Here is a 16,733-nt window from a genome sequence, read left to right as displayed (position 1 = left end):
CATACGTTATGCTTATTGAATTCAAGAATGTTTAAAAGTAAATGAGTCATAATGATATACATCTATTCTTCTATTCGAATTTACTTAAAAAATGCATGAGTAATGAGATGCCACTCAATTATGGTAAATAAATTACTATTAAAAAATGATAATAAATAAAAAATTTAGTACACATATTGGTACCAATGACTATGCAGGTATTGTAAAGCATAGAAAGGAACTCTTTTGGACACTCGCTAGAAAAAAGTAAGAGTGAAAAGGAAAGATTTAATTCTTTCATCTTTTCAATTTGTTGGTATTCTGGCCAAGGACTAGGATGAGACATGATCAGGCTGTGTGTGGCCGGCAATTCCAAATGGTGACAGCTACAGGGCGCCAGCTCTAGTCAGATCTGGTTGTCAATTAGTCGGCAGAGGCTCCGATCCAGACCCTATTCTGACCTGATAAAACCCGGGTCACACCAGTCTGTATCTTTAAGTGGAACCCACATCTTCTCTCACTCTCTATGCATCTCTTAGAGCCCACTTGTTTAAAGCAATTTTCATGAGAAAGTGCCATAGAGTTTTAAGCTGCCAGAACAGCGAGGCACTCCCTTCCATGGGTAAAATAAACACCCACGGAATACCATGAGAAAAATTCTCGCTAGCACATGTGAGCCCTAAACTTTCCACCTCCTGCATTTCACATGAAAATCTCTTCACACTTTTTCTCATGTAAAAGAATTTCCATGAAAAAACACGGCATTTCTGATGAAAGGGCATTCCCTTCCATGGACCCCAAAATCAAAGCTGGGTAGTTAGCCTCAATTTCATAATTGAGGGTCTCATGTTCGAATCCTGGAAGGTTATCCCCCCAGCTTGTTTAGCAAAAGAAAGAATTCAAAAAGAAAAATAAAAGGGGCCTGAAATAGCCCCAACCTCAAGCAAAAATCATGGAAAATATTCGCTCTAAAATACATATTACATTTGAAAATAATTTTTATCCAATATGTGCCACCAGGCCCACCACGAATATTTATAAAGGTATGGCAGCACTTTCACAAAAAAAATCACTTATTTTTTTCATTAATTATAAAAAATTCAATGGTTTTTGGGCACATGACTTATTTTTTATAGAATTTGATTTTTAGATAGTGAACACATTGTATGCAACACCACTGGTCAGTGCGAGGAATTTAACCTAGGGTGGGCACAAATGCACAATCAATATATAGGCTAATTGAAACCTTGAATCATTCATATATAAGTTATTTGAAAAAAAAGATATAAAATTTTAACTAAAATCAAACGTGTAGAATCATGGTTAATGTTAATTAAAAATAAAATAAAATTAGTTAAATATTCAAGCTATTAGTAAAAACTAACTAGAAAACATTAATCCTATCAAATTAACTAAAAAACCTTAATAAAACAAAAGAAACTAATTAACTAAATGCTATTTGAAAAAAAAAACACAAAATATATAATTAAATATTCATCTTATTTAAAAAATCAGAATAAAAAAATATAAATGCTAACTAATAAAAAAATACAAAAAGCCCTAAGACCTTAAATTATAATTCTTAAGATTGGTACCTTGCCAATCTCATATCATTTGCTTTTTTGAAAGATTCACGTCTAAGACATGAATTAATCACATCAACCATTAATGGCTAGGACAGAGAACACTATCTATAGGTATGCTTTTTAGATTTAGCTGACGTAAGAATCCTATGCCATTACTAGATCAAGACCCTTTAAGCATGAAATTCACTTTAAGGGGCAGTAGAAGTGAGGAAAAAATAAGTCTAAGAGAAACTTGACGTCTTTTTTTTCTTTTGAAAAAACTCCTCATTACAAATAATATTAGATTAAGTTTAGGCCTCACATAAATCATGACCAAGTTTATGAAATCTAAGTTTTTCATTCTTAATTAGATTAGAAATTATTGAAATTCATGAGATTGGTCGCCTTTTTTATGAGACACACACAAATGAGAGTTTATTATGGTTTCCATATAAACTAAATATAAAACTTAAGTTAACCAGATTCTTGTGAACTATATGTCTCTAACCATGAAGATACAGATGACACTCAACAACTAAAGGTTCACAAACTTATACTGAGTTCAAAGGCCAATAACCCTTTTATATTCCAACCTAACCTTGAGCAAGAGAACTTTACCTCAAAAGAAACAACAATAGATTATCAAGAAAGAAAATGTGAACCTAATCTTGACATATGGGAAATGTTTTGATGCATTTTTTTGTTTGGTTACATGATATTCACTTCCTAATACACTTTGAAAAGTGAATCTCATTTGAATAGTATTTCAAAAGGATTCAAAGATAAAACTTTTTTGGCACAGAACACCAAAAGTAAACATCATAAAAAAAAATGATTTGGCAAAAAACCCATAAGTAAGATTTAGAAAGTAAATCTCATTTGTGTGAGATTAACTATATCATGAGGTTTCATAAGATTTAAAATCTAAAGAAAAGACATGTTTGAATGCTCTATATCTCAAGGTCAGATCTGGTTTGGATCCAATATTAGATTTTAGCATATGATTGGGAGTACCTCTAATTTTGTGATCCCAAGTTCTTAGATTGCTTCATAAAAGCAATCAAACTCAAACTCACCTTAATCATACATGAGAACTAAAAGCCAAATGGGGGGTCAAGCTATCATTAAGCCTTAAAACAATCATCAGTATCGGAATTGGACATGTATCATTTGGCCAACTATTCAAGACAATTGGCTGATACCGATTCTCAAGTTAATCATTCTAAATCGACCAAAAAAATAATTACAAATATTACATGTCAATCAGAATGTAACACATATTAAAGCCATTAAAATAATATAAAAAATTTACTTTTAAGCTATTTTTTATATTTATCAAAAAATAGCGAATTCAGGTCAGTATCATATGGCGATACTATACATATAGGCCGATACGCACCGATCCTAACAACACTGCTCGAATCATCTTAAAGAGATTGCTTAAATTAAAGAGTTGTGATCAAGCATTACTTGATGAAAAACCAATGTCACTTTTACAATTCAATAACCTAGGTATATGAATGCCAATATGCTACTACTCCCATTGACAACACGGTAAATGGGCCCTACAGGGTTTACTCTAACCCCACAACACCTTCTATAATAATAAAATGATTGGAATCATTGATGCAATGAGCTAGGGTGAATATGCTTTGGTAAATATAAAATGGATAACATCCTTGGTCTCATTCAAAGTGGGACCCATCTTCCAATTTTGTGCGTCCATGATCCTCCTCACCTTCACGTGTCACCAACACATGAAATATTTCTCCACACGATCAAATGACACTCAAATTTGACAATTTTCGAATTTCCCTGAAAAGAGGCCCTAAATCCAGGACAAATAAAGTGATGAATTTTGTTTTTTCTTTTTCAATTTAGGTGATTGAGGTTAACCTTGTTGTGGTAGATTGTACATCTAAGGCTGGTTAAAAAAAAATAAACTTAATCAGCACTACTGTTATTAGAGTAATTGGCAAAAAGTTCCTCAACTTATTAGTTATTTATAAAAACTACCTCACTTGTAGGGCTGGAAAACAAGGTGAGCAACTCGCCGTTCGGCTCATGGGAAGCTTGGCTGGGCGAGCTGAGCTATGAGCCAGCTCGTTTAGGCAAATGAGCCGATAATGAACATGGAAAGCTCAGCTTGGTTGGGCTTCATTTGTTTTACATATTATATACTTATTATATATATATTTTTATATATAGTATATATATTATATGTATTTTATATATTTATTATATGTTTTTTATGGGTAACTCAAATGTGTAAACCAACAAAATATATAAACTGGTATGCGCTTAGATTTTATATTTTTTTTATTTTTTCTAAAATTTTATCGTAAGGATGTGATTTAGATGCTTGGTTTTATAGAAACAGACTCTTAGATCATTTGTATGTATGATATTTATAAGAAGGTTATTTTAAGGCTTAAAAAAAATCAATGACTCAGAATTTTTGTAAATATTCAAGCATACAAAATCATATTTTTTTATCCGATTATGATGATCCAATAGTCAATTCTAAGCAAATGAACATATCTAAAGTTAGATTTGCAAAAAAAAAAAACTATGAAAATATTTTGTTGGTTTACAATTCCAATTATTTGAATTTTATAGATATTTTATATATTATAAAGTTTAAAAGTACTTAAAATAATTTTTAAGAAAAATGAGCCAGCTTGTGATCGGCTCTCCAAACTCAACTCAATGAGTTTAGGCTCCGCTTGGCTCACGGAGCCAAGCTCAAGCTTAGGTGCACCCCTAACAAGCCCTAAGCACCCCTAACAAGCCAAGCCAGAACAGCCCATGGATCGTTCGGCTCGTTTACCAGCCCTACTAACTTGTCAGCTATTTATAAAAAAGTCACATAACATTTGCGTTATTGCATTCAACTGCCTACTCTATTATAATGCATGACAAATACCTGCCTAAGGTATAAAATGTTTTTTTTTTTCATCTTTCTTTATAAAGTAACTCATGTCATCTTAATGGTCTTTTGTTATACAGGTCAATAATGCCGGCACCTTAGTTACACTTTTTTTTTCTACAAAGATCAACTGGATGATTTTAGAACCAAGCGTTTCTTTGAAAGATCAAAAATAAAAGCTAGGTGTTAACAGTAATAACTCATAAGTTGAGCAGCTTTCTGGAAATATCTGATAAGTGAGGTAGGTTTTATGTAAGTTACTCTTGTTATTTTCTTTAAAAAAATAAAAAGAAACAAATTGCACTGACACGTTGTCTTGCATTATTGAGAAGGGGAAAAGGGCCTCCTGTATGGCCATGGTCCGCGAGGTTGTGCTTGTCCTTACTGCCCCTTTATATATTCCACAATGACAGATTTCTCCCTTGTGCATGATTCGAATACAGAGGCCTTGGGCTTAGTCTCATTTGAGCACCAAAATGGGTGGTCAATGACTTGGGTATGACCCAATTCCAACCTGTACCAGATCCGATAGGGTTAGGGTTTGGTAAGAAAGGAAGGAGCTCGAATCGCTATTCAAGTCAGATTATTAAACAAGCTGGGTATGGTTTATGAAATTTTATACCAAACTCGAATCCGACCCGAGTTCCGATTAAGATCCGCAACTCTTCAATGTAAAAAACGTAAAATTATTATTTTTCGGGTATGGACCCGGTTGGGTTTATAAAATCTTTATTGGATTTGAGTATGATTTTTGTTACGAATGATCTGATCAGATATGAATCCGGATCCGATACCATGACCTCCTCTTCGCATCCGGGTATGAACCCATCTTTTTTTTTTTTGAAAGGCAAGCTGGGGTTAGGCAGACCCGCACCAGTTACACAACATACCATTGGGTTTTGAACTTGCAACGTCCCAACACATGGTGATGTGCAGTAACAGCTCCTACCAAACAAGTGGAGCCCCCGGTTGGTGTGGACCCACTCATCTTGATGGAGGTCCAATCCGTTGACATCCCTATCAACAAACATATTCTTCAAGCTAGATTTTGTAATCACAACTGATCTAATATAGTCTATGAAGCCTAGCCACAAATGAGTTATTTGTATATGGAAATCATGGACCTAAATCAATAGGGATGCAGTAGATTGCCTTTGATCTCAAAACGATCCTAGCTAACAGGGAATCCATGGCTCTTCACCAGAATCTTTCTTTTACAAATTATCTAATTTTCTTGAATAACATGATTATTTTTTTAGAATTATGGCTGGTAAATTTGTTGAATGAATTTTTCGTTATGAACATCAATATGTCGCCATCTAAGCTTTAAAAAAGTAATAACGATACCCTGATTAAGGATTTAAAGTAACCTTTAAGGAATATATAGAAGATTTGCAAAATATTTGTGGGCTCAAGAGTCCATATCCTGTAATAATACCCAATAATGGAAGCAAGGAGATAATATCATAAAGTTGTGATGCCAATAAAATCTGTATTGGTTAGGGATGGAAGTGGACCATGGAAAAACGGGGCCCGGCCTCGCGCCTCGCCCCATTTGGACTACGGATGGAGAAGATGAAACTGGGATGAAGGTTAAAATCAAAACCTGTGTGGGGATGGACTTACGCTTTCCCCTACCCTACCCCTGCCCAGTCTCGATCCCTATTAGTAAAATAACTAAAATGCCTTTAGGGATGACAGTGGACTGAGGAAAAATGGGGCTCCACCCTGTTTGAAAGGGGATGGAAGACATGAAACAAGAATGGAGGTGGGGATGGAGGTTAAAATCAAAACTCATGCAAGGATGGAGGGTGGAATTTTGAGACAGGGCGGGGGTGGAGACCTTGTGTCCCGCCCAGATCCACTGCCATCCCTATTATTGGTCCCCTCCTTCACAAGCTCCTAAACCAATTAATGCTCAACAAACAAGTAGTTATGCACAAACTGGTCCATAAACATTTTGCTTTGAAACAATTGACAACTTGCCCCAAAGGGGTTTGGCGTAGTCGGATGGGGCCTAGGCCTTTGGGCAGACGGTCTAGTTTTAAATACCATGGGTGTGGGCAAACCGAAGCATGGCGACTCCTTGGGGGCAAGGAGTAAGCCCATGAAGTTTTACACTGCTAGGACAATGATTGTAAGTAGGGTAGACTGAGCCAGCGTGGCTAGGTCAATGACCTTGGGTGCGGCTTAGCTGTGTAAATATCAAAAAAAAAAAACAACAATTGACAACTCAATGAAGGAAACTGATGTAAACAGGATACTCGATTAAATGAGAAAAACTACCAAAAATTATGTAACTTTATTAGGAAAGTGAGGACATAACAAGCAAATTCAAGAAATTAACTGAAATAGATTGGAAAATAACAATTTTGCATTACTCGACTATAATTTGACATCTAGACTTCTCATCCTTTTAAATAAGATTTTCTAATTCTAATTAAAATAATCTTCTTTAAAACTAAAAATGTGAATCAGCTACAATGATCCAAGTATTCGTTATAAAGACAAAAGTTCAAACTAAAAATAGATGGCTCCAAAATTATCCGTTGGACTCGGTTCGCTTGACTCTGCTCCTATATCGCATTATTGTTTTTGGCTCTTCTTTGATCCTTTAATCAATCTTAAATCAAGATAATATTGTCATGAAAGTTATCAAAAATGCAAAAAAAGAAGAAGAGAAAGATAATGTCTAGTCTATTTCCCGATAAGGAACCAATAAACTTCATTTGATTTTGGTCTCTTTGGTGTCACCCATAGTGACAAATATTGCAAGATTTTATGAAATTCTCGTGATAATATAGTGAGAAATTGCCTGAAAGTTTAAAATGGCAATTTTTTGCAAGATTTATGAAAAAACATATTTACAGCAATTTAAACATGATATTTATGTTTTAAATGGCTATTTATCATGAAAAACCCATGTATTTTTATTTTTAAATGCTTTTTATTAATATTTTCTTAGAATTTTTTTTTTTAAATTTTTAAAATTTATTTTTTTATTGCCGAGACTTTGCCGAAAAAACTGTGAGACTTATGAAAAAATTTCAAATTCTCTCAAGTTTTTGAAAAACGAGATTTTGCTGTTTTTAACGTTTGTCACTATGGTGTCACCACTAGGCTGTGGTCCATGACCATATTTCACATTGTTCTTCACTCAAGGTCATGTGGGATCACAATACAGCTATAGTTGTTGTCCAAGCAACTAGGAGGGGCCTCATATTGTTTACTTAGCTCATTATACAAACTTGATTAAAAAATGTTACATGCTAGTGGACACCTGAATTCCTAGATGGACCATGGACCCAGTTTTGGTCCCTTACACTTTCAAACTAGTCCAATGACAAGACTAAGATCTCAGGCTGAGATCGCGTGGAAAACAACATAAAGACACTTGTCATCGATTGACTCAATAAGAGTTGAATAATAATTCTATCATCATGTGCACTGAGCCTTAGAATAAAATTGTCAACCTAGGCTCCCCAGGATTTGGTGTAAGGGAGGGAACATTAAGTGCAATGTGATTGTATGGCAGTGGACCGGGGCGGGGGTGGGGAACAAGGTCTCCACCCCCCGCCCCATCTCAAAATATCGCCCTCCATCTTTGCACAGGTTTTGATTTTAACATCCATCCCTATTTCATGTCCTCTATCCCCTGTCCAAAAGGAGCGAGGTGGGCTCCATTTTTCTTCAGTCCACTGTCATCCCTAAAAAATATTTTAGTATTTTACTAATGGAGAATGGGGGTGGGGTGGGAAAAAACGAAGTCCATCCCCGCCTTCATCCCAGCACGGGTTTTGATTTTAACCACCATACCCACCTTCATTCTTGTTTCATGTCCCCCATCCCTGATCCAAACGAGGCGAGGGGGGGTGGGACTCCGTTTTCGCCTGGTCCATTGTCATCCCTAGTGATTGTGTGTGGCTGTACCTAATCACCCACCATCTTTGGGATACATGTCAGCTGCAAAACCCGATATCAGATGGTAGGTGACCCGTGCAGCAGCACACTTAAAGTGTGCAATCACATTGCACCTGATATCGATTATATCTAGGCTATCCACAGTGGGTCAAATAAGTGTAGAACCATTGTAAAAAATGGACACCACAGAGAAAGTTGAGCATGATGTACGTGATCCTTTGTACCATCGCAACCAGGTTAAATTATTTGCTACGGTCGACTGTACGTACAATCTCTACAGAACACCATGCTTTTTTATGTGTATATTTTTTGAAACCTAACCTTTCAGATAGGGGTGTCAACGGGTCAGGTTTGATTCAGACCCAGGTGGAACCAGACTTGGATCAGATTTTTTAGTATGGTATCGGGTCTGAATCCGGGTCTAATCAGATCTACTATAAGAAAAAACTTACCCGGACCTGATAAGAACTACATGAACCAAACCCGGACCATACCGGGTAAAACCATATTTTTTTATCATTTTTACACTGAAAATTTGTGGGTCTTAATCGGAACTCAGGTCGGGTCAGGTCTGGGTCTGGTATAAAAATTCACAAACTATACCCAAGTCCATGTATTAATCGAACCTTTGGGTCTGGACTCAGGTCTTATTTATCACCGTACCCGGACCCTATAGGGTTCACCTCTACTTTCAGATACGTGATTTACATTACTTGTTAGTGGAAAACATACTTTGGATCATGTGATTGTGCCACATGAATAGGTCTTTAAAGACCTTAAAAAATCAATGGCTTACAATGCACAAAGTTTCTTGATTATTTTTATGTTGAAATGACATACTCTAAGATTCCGTCCCTAACAAAGAGACTGTAACAGGTCAGAGGCATCTCTGATGATAATATTGTCATATGTGCCTTGGATGCCATTCATCCATAAGATGAAGGGCATTCCGAACACCATCATTTTTCCTTGTCTTTCATCTGTTTATTTTTGTGCTTTAGATGCTATTCATCTAAAAGATGAACAACTCCGAAAGTTTTTGTGGGACCCACATGAGAGGCAAACTATCTAACCATGGTGTTTATGTTGATTTTCATCACATGGATGAACGGCATCCAAGGCACCTTTGACGATAATCCATTAGAGATGGCTCTCACCTGATCCTGTTTCCCTAACAAACAAACCATGCATAATGCAATTAAGGGTTCAGATTGATTAGACAAAGCCTTGCATCTATGATCTCTAATTGGATGATTTGGTAGAGTAGACTTTAAGAAGATTTACAAACCCTAAGCAAAATTGTTAGTATGGCTTACAAGTTTAGATTGTAGGGGGACATAAAAGAAGTTTGTAGAAAGAGAAAGGGTATTATGGTCTATTTCTTCTTTTAATGGTGGGCCCCGGGGCATTTTAGAAGCCCAAAGGAGCATTCTCCCCAAGACGACAAAGGGGCAAGTCCAGAGCATGTCTCAGCTTTTAGCTCTCTTTGACAAAAACCTCACACACTAGCAGGAAAAAGGTAGATAAAAAAATCTAACATAAATTTCTAGAATTGGATTTTAAGTTGACCAAAATGCCCTTATGGCTGCATCTTTTATGGTGCCCAAAAGGATCTTTGGATTTGGGTTAGATCCAGTTAAGTCTGCACAATGAGCTCATCTCTCCGTGACCAGCTTGTGCTCTAGGGACGCAAATGGACCCGATCCAGGATGAAAGTTTTGCAATTTTTGGCTGTTCTAGATTCGATTCTGATCCCAATCTCCATATATTTGGCTGAGCTTAAGCTCATGTTAATGGCCTTAAAATTTTGCAAAATGAGTCTAGTTTTGCTATTTCTATGGTATGATTGAGTATTTTATTCAATAAAATAATCTTTTAATTAAAACTCGATCGGAGTAGTTGTTTTAGAGCAACATTGTGGTTGACTATATTGGAGGGTCCAAATCTTTGGAGTAGAGCTTCTTGGAATCTTTCCCAAATGGGTGTTTCATACATCACTTGGTACTAACAGTACCACCGAATAACACTTTCTTGACCATCACTTCATCAATTAGTTGATCATATGGAGATATGGAGTATGTAGATAATCAAAATAATGATGTGAATTGTATAATCATTCTCTTGGATTTTCACCCCCAATCCTTATTTTTCTCCCATGATCCTTCCTATACGCATATCTTTCTTCCTCATATTGTTCGAGCTAGAATGAAAGTGTTCAAACTAAACTAAGTTTGATCGTGGCTCAAGCTGAACACCACACTGAGCTTGGACCAGCCAGCCTGAGCTTGGCTGAATGATTTGTGTTTTAGTCACCTAAACTCAATAAAAACATTTTTAATATTTTTATAACATTTTTATTTTTTTATTTCTATATTATGTGCATAATTTTCCTTTTTTTGGAAAAAATAACTATTTTTAAATTTATCACAAGGTATTCCTATGGTCAATTTTCCTGCATTGCTATTGGAGATCCAAGCAGGATCCGACATCCGATCCGAAACACATCCGAGTCCGAGTCACCAAACTTCCCCTATCACCCGTGGGGCTCATGACTCGAACCGATCCATTCTCGGCCTCACACTGATTTTATGAAAATGACTAAAATAACCTCATTGGGAAACCCTAAGTCAACGACGAAAAGCGTACGGTGCCAAGACCAAGTGGGCACCATAACCGTCCATTGACCAAAACCCCAGTGCCCCTTGTGAGAGTGGGTAGAGAAAAGGTTGGGTGTGGGACCCACAAAACCCCGGTGGTGTTTGGTTCACGGAATCTCACGCTTTCCTCCTTGACATCATCCGTAATGGATCTCCACGTCAGCACGATACCCTCCCCTCCCCCCCCCACCTAATCTAATCGACACGTGTCGGTCAGCGGGCGCCCTTCCTCCCCCGATAAAAGGGGGTCTTCTACCGTCCCTTCCCTCCACTCCCTTCGGTCCCACCCCCCACCACCGCCCCTCGCCAGGAAACACCACCGGGATGGGAAACTGCCAGGCGGCCGAGGCGGCCACCGTGATCATCCAGCATCCCGGCGGACGGATCCAGCGGATCTACTGGTCCGTGAGCGCGAGCGAGGTCATGAGCCAGAACCCCGGCTACTACGTCGCCGCGCTCGCCGTCTGCTTCTCCGACTCGCCGATTCCCGGCACCGGCGTCACGCGTGTCAAGTTGCTCAGGCCCAAGGATACGCTCCACTTGGGCCGGATCTACCGCCTCATCAGCTCTCAAGGTATATATATATATATACACACTGCTACCACCAAGCTGCTCAGGCCCAAGGACACGCGTATCAAGCTGCTCATGCCCCAGGACACGCATCATTTGGGCCGGATCTATCGCCTCATCAGGCAAGGTGTTCTGGTGCGAGGCATGTTCCAGTGATCGGACTCGAATACTTTATAAACTACTCGGACTACACAAAACACAGAAAATCCCTACGCATGAAATGATTTGTCACGCAGCGTTTTTTTTTAAACAAAAACAAATCGCTGGAAAAAATCGTCACACATCAGTGATTTTCTTTGTTTTGTGTGAAGCGAGTACTTTATAAGTACTCTATAACGTACTCAGGGTCGATCACTGGATCTGCTCTGGTTCTAGTGCCCCCCTAGTTGGCTAAGTCCAGACGAGCTAGTTGTCTTGGCTCGAGCTCGAGGTCTTGTAAACTAGGTCTCGACATAGACTCTGTCGACTCGGTCCGGAATCGAGAGACCATTCGGCTTGAGCCAAGTTTAGCCACTGAGTGAAACCAAGCTTATCTATGGTATAGGAGTTGGTCTAGTCTTTGGTATGCGCCGTGGCAGAACGGTCTGGTTTACTTAACGTGACCAAGTTCATGAAATAGAGTGTTTCCCCAATAGGGGTGCCATGGAAATCGTGATAAAGTTTATGAGCACTAACGTTGTCACGAACTCTGTCATGTTTAACATGATACCAGATGAAGTATGACATTTTGCATTTTGGAACTCTTATATTATTCTTTGTAAAGCCAAATCCATGACCATCTTTTTCTTATTTACCCGGCAATAATATTTGGATTTAGGGGACACTTAATTAATTCGGTATATGTAAGATATGCATGGTGGCCATATATCTCCTCTCATGATGTCTAAAACCACTTATTTTTGTGGTATTGTTTAAAAGGGAAAATAACGTTATTTTTCGGGTTTTTAGTGCTAATATAGAACAGTCTGAATTTTGCCTTTTTCTTCTTCTGGATCTGACTCTGATGGAAGGGGTCTTTCCGTTTTTGCAATTCTTTTCCCATTTTGATCTTTTTTATTATAACTTTCTACTGTACAAGTTTCATGAGTATCACTTTGAATTTAAAACCTTTAAATATGACTCTGCACCACATGCCTCTGGTTAGCCGTGGGAAAAGGTAGTCAAGATGCACGACGCTGCTGATGCTGGTGAAAATATGGAAAAGTTGGTGTTTGTAATAATTTCTCCAGTTTCACCAATTTTTAAAATGTTTTTCCTGTTTTTTAATTGACAGTTATTTTGATTTTTAACGTTATGAATAATCACTTTTCCTCTTTTTACTGAAGATAAAAAGTTGACAACCACAAATGCGGTCGTACCTGTCACATTCTCTGAAAACCAATGACAATTATGTCATGCCTCTGGTAAAAGTATATCATTGTTGGGAACTAAAAGATATTTTACCTTTGATTCTGACTTCACAAGGTGTCACATCAATGTTATATCTTAATTACTTCTAGTCAGATTATTTTTTTTTTGAGAGGCTCCTACTGAGATCTTAAAAGCCAAATTTTTTATCTTTCCTACTTTTACCTGCAGGGCATTAACATTCAACAGTGGGCAGTGGGCAGTGGGCAAGAGTAGGAACTCATTTAACATATAAAACATGAGCAAATTCATGAAAACCTATTAGTTAAGATATTTCCAGATTTAAAGTACTGGTATTCGCTCTAAAAAACTGCAAAACAGTTTTTGCCCTTCATCATGGGAGGAGATATATGGACATTATGCATATTTTATATATACCTAATATTATTGTCGATATATATACAGGGAAAATATTTGCTACTAATGAAGGTAAGAAACTAACGAGCTAGACATCATAGGTGCAAGTTAGTATCGACTCAATCTAACCACATACATGTGTTCAGCATGATTTGTTTGTAAAGGATTAAGGCTTGAAACATGCTTTTATAATGTAAAAATATATTTTGACACACTGTGGGCCTTTGATTTTTGGATCTTTTTGAAAACCTAATTACTTGTCCTAATCACATGATTCAAAACAAGTTTCCTACTAAATAAACCATATAAATCACATCCCTAAAATTTGATCTACAAAAAATTAAGAATTTTTTAAGAAAAAAGTGATTTCTACTCATTAGTTCTTTACCTTGGTTAGTAATCTATATTTACCCTATATATATACAAATTTGACAGGGAGTAAAAAGCTTACCACCTATAGGTACTATGTTTGTTTACCCTTGCTCAGGAATTCTTGGGGATTTTTAAGTATTCTTCAAAAGCAAATTAAAGAATTAAAAAAATTTATGTATATTTTACATATACCAATATATATATATATATATATATATATATATATATATATATATATATATATATATATATATATATATATATTGTTCTCAATAGGATTTTCCTATCTACCACCCATAGGTTCCATGTTTACCCATTATAAGGAATTCTTGGGGATTTTTAATTATTCTCCAAAAACAAATTAAAGAATAAAAAAAATTTATGCATATTTTACATATATATATATATATATATATATATGATTTTCCTTTCTACCACCTATAGGTTCCATGTTTTAACCTCTTACAGTGTCGGTGGAAGTAATCAAATAGGTGGTAGTTCATCCCCTTGCAATTTTTTAATCCAATTGGTGGTACTTCATCATCTTACAATGGTTTACCAATGATGTAGAGATTATGAAAGAGTTATGGACAAAGTATGGGAACACAAAGCTGAAACATAAGACTGTTGTAGAGAAGGATTTGAGGTGTTCTTCCACTACTAGATCGCGATCTCATCCGCAGCAAAAGGATCAGGTGAAATATTTGAGTCTTAAAGCAAGACGCAGAAACAATCACTGAAAAACTTTTGATTCACAGTTTTCATTGTATGTTACAGCCAGAAGAACAAGATGGGAGAAGGAGCAGGAGTTCACAGTCTGCTACAAGGCCTGGACATTGGCGTCCGTCATTACAGAGTATATCCGAGGTTGGAACTCCCTGCAGGATTGATCCTTGCAGGGTTGATAAGCTGAAGCAGCTCACATATTCCCGCTCTGTGCCGGAGTTCCATGCTTGTTGACAAGCATGAATCCTTGTACAGCAAAGAAATGCAACACTTTTTTCTGAATATGTTTAACTCAGTTGTTCATGAATCAGAATTATGTTCGCTATGATGGTAAGCGGAACAGTTAGAAATTACATTATAGCATGCGCCACATTCCTGATAAAATTGAAGTGGCAGGATTTTTCTTGTAGCTAGTTGCCTTCCTCTTTTCATAGCGATATCAGACACAATGAATGTCATTTCTTTGATGTGTAATAACAGTACTATTAGGAGCTACACTGAAAAATGGTCAAAGAGATATCAAGAGAAGTATAGCATATTCCAGTATGTCTCAATTGGAATACGTAGGTGAACATCCTGGTCAGCACCCTTACCTCCTTTATCACTTTGGTGGTTATTTAGAAGCTCATTTAGAAGCCTTAACTGGCGATCCTGGTTGTTTCCTTTTGAATGACAGAAACTTATCCCTCGTCTCATTGTCTGCCCCTAACAACATACGGATTGCATAACTGGATCAACTTTTTTTTTTCTTTTCAATATAATAAATCAATGGAAATGAGAGAACCAACAAAAATTTTGATACATGGTCATTTCTGATTCGTGAGGTCCAACTTTCCCAGTCTCTTGTCAAATTGTTTTTTCCTCCCATAGAAATGCTACCTGTGTGGCAATTGGCGTACCTGGAAGAGTTTTCTCTTTCATAGCAAGAAGCATGTATGCATATGGTTCAACCAATAGGGTTCCCTGGCCAACATATTCTGTATGTGAGCTCATTAAATATCTGTATAAAAAAACCCACACATTCTAACTGGTAACCACCGCTACCAAATTGAAAACAAAGTTGGTTCAATATGATTTCAAGGTGGGGGTAAGCTTTTCAAAGAGCACTTTGGAAATAAATACCCACACGCCTTAAAAACTAATCCTCGTCTTCATCTTATGTTTTGGTTAAGTTTCAGGACAGATGAAGGGGCAGCATTACAGTTAGCTTTGGGCCTTTGGAATTTATATGGCTGCAGACAAGGTATAAGAATCAAAGGTTAATAGTAGCAGCTTCTTGGTATATCAATTTAAACTGAATGCATAAAGTAGGTACCAGTTTTCTTATATTACAATACAATCTGGAATCCCAAAGATTTGTAAAATGGCCATCTAGTGACCCAGCAACTGATTACTTTATGGTATCCAAGTGGAACCTTTTATAATTGTAAGCATGTAACTGAGAAACATGTTTCTCTAAAATGCCATTAACACGCTGATAGGCTCATGTGAAACTTGAAGCAAGCTATGTTGAACAAAGGTGTGAATCAAAACAGTAGAGCCATAGCAACCAGAGGACAATCTAAGAAATACTGCTTTATCAGCAACATGTTTTATGCTGGTTATGTAAATGCAATTTTATATAAAACGACAAACACGTTAAAGATAGATGCCAATGCACACTAACGAGTGGAAGACACGCATCAAGATGTCACATCAATTTACATGCATATGTCAATGTCTACCTTTTTCCTTATGAAATGACAATGAACTGCAACATTTTAACAGAAACCAAAGATACAAGATAAGCCTAGCAAGATCACATGTTGAAGATCACAATATGGACCACCGATCTGGATTCATATCTTACTGGATGTCCTCTAGAAGAGTCTTTATTCTTATCAACATCATCTTCTTTGAATCTGGACACTTGAGTAATCGGATACGGATCTCGAAAAGGTCCTCGATTTGCTTCCTCAACATTCCCCTTAAGCCAATCCCTATTTCTGTGAGCTTGAGCTTGTAGCTTAACTCTGAATATCTAGGTCCTGGTAAAGCTGTAGTAGAGATATCCACAATCTAGTTCTCTGAAGATGTAAACATTACTTCGATTTCTCCTTTTATCACTTTTTCTCTAACAAAATGATAATCTATTTCGACATGTTTGATTCATGAAACACAAGATTGGTGGCAAGTAAGGTGCACCCAATTTGACACACCACAAGGTAGCCTTGCTTGTTTGACCAACTCCCAGTTCTTTTAATAAAAATC

At 36.9% G+C, this 16,733-nt stretch overlaps 1 protein-coding gene across 1 annotated transcript; it reads left to right on the top strand.

Annotated features, from left to right (window-relative positions):
* The first annotated feature begins 11,322 nt into the window (after window positions 1-11,322).
* LOC149818584 (D-ribose-binding periplasmic protein) lies at window positions 11,323-14,957 on the top strand. Its single transcript, XM_089984514.1, has 3 exons — window positions 11,323-11,625; window positions 14,328-14,452; window positions 14,535-14,957. Exons 1-3 carry the CDS (start codon window positions 11,376-11,378, stop codon window positions 14,715-14,717), a joined length of 558 nt encoding a protein of 185 aa, XP_089840640.1. The 5' UTR covers window positions 11,323-11,375; the 3' UTR covers window positions 14,718-14,957.
* The last annotated feature ends 1,776 nt before the right edge of the window (window positions 14,958-16,733 follow it).

The sequence above is a fragment of the Nuphar pumila genome, chromosome 13 (genome assembly GCF_984573655.1).
Source record: "Nuphar pumila chromosome 13, dmNupPumi1.hap1.1, whole genome shotgun sequence".
Classification (NCBI taxonomy): Eukaryota; Viridiplantae; Streptophyta; class Magnoliopsida; order Nymphaeales; family Nymphaeaceae; genus Nuphar; species Nuphar pumila.
Note: the sequence above shows the minus strand (reverse complement) of the source record. Positions and strands in the feature narration are given on the sequence as shown.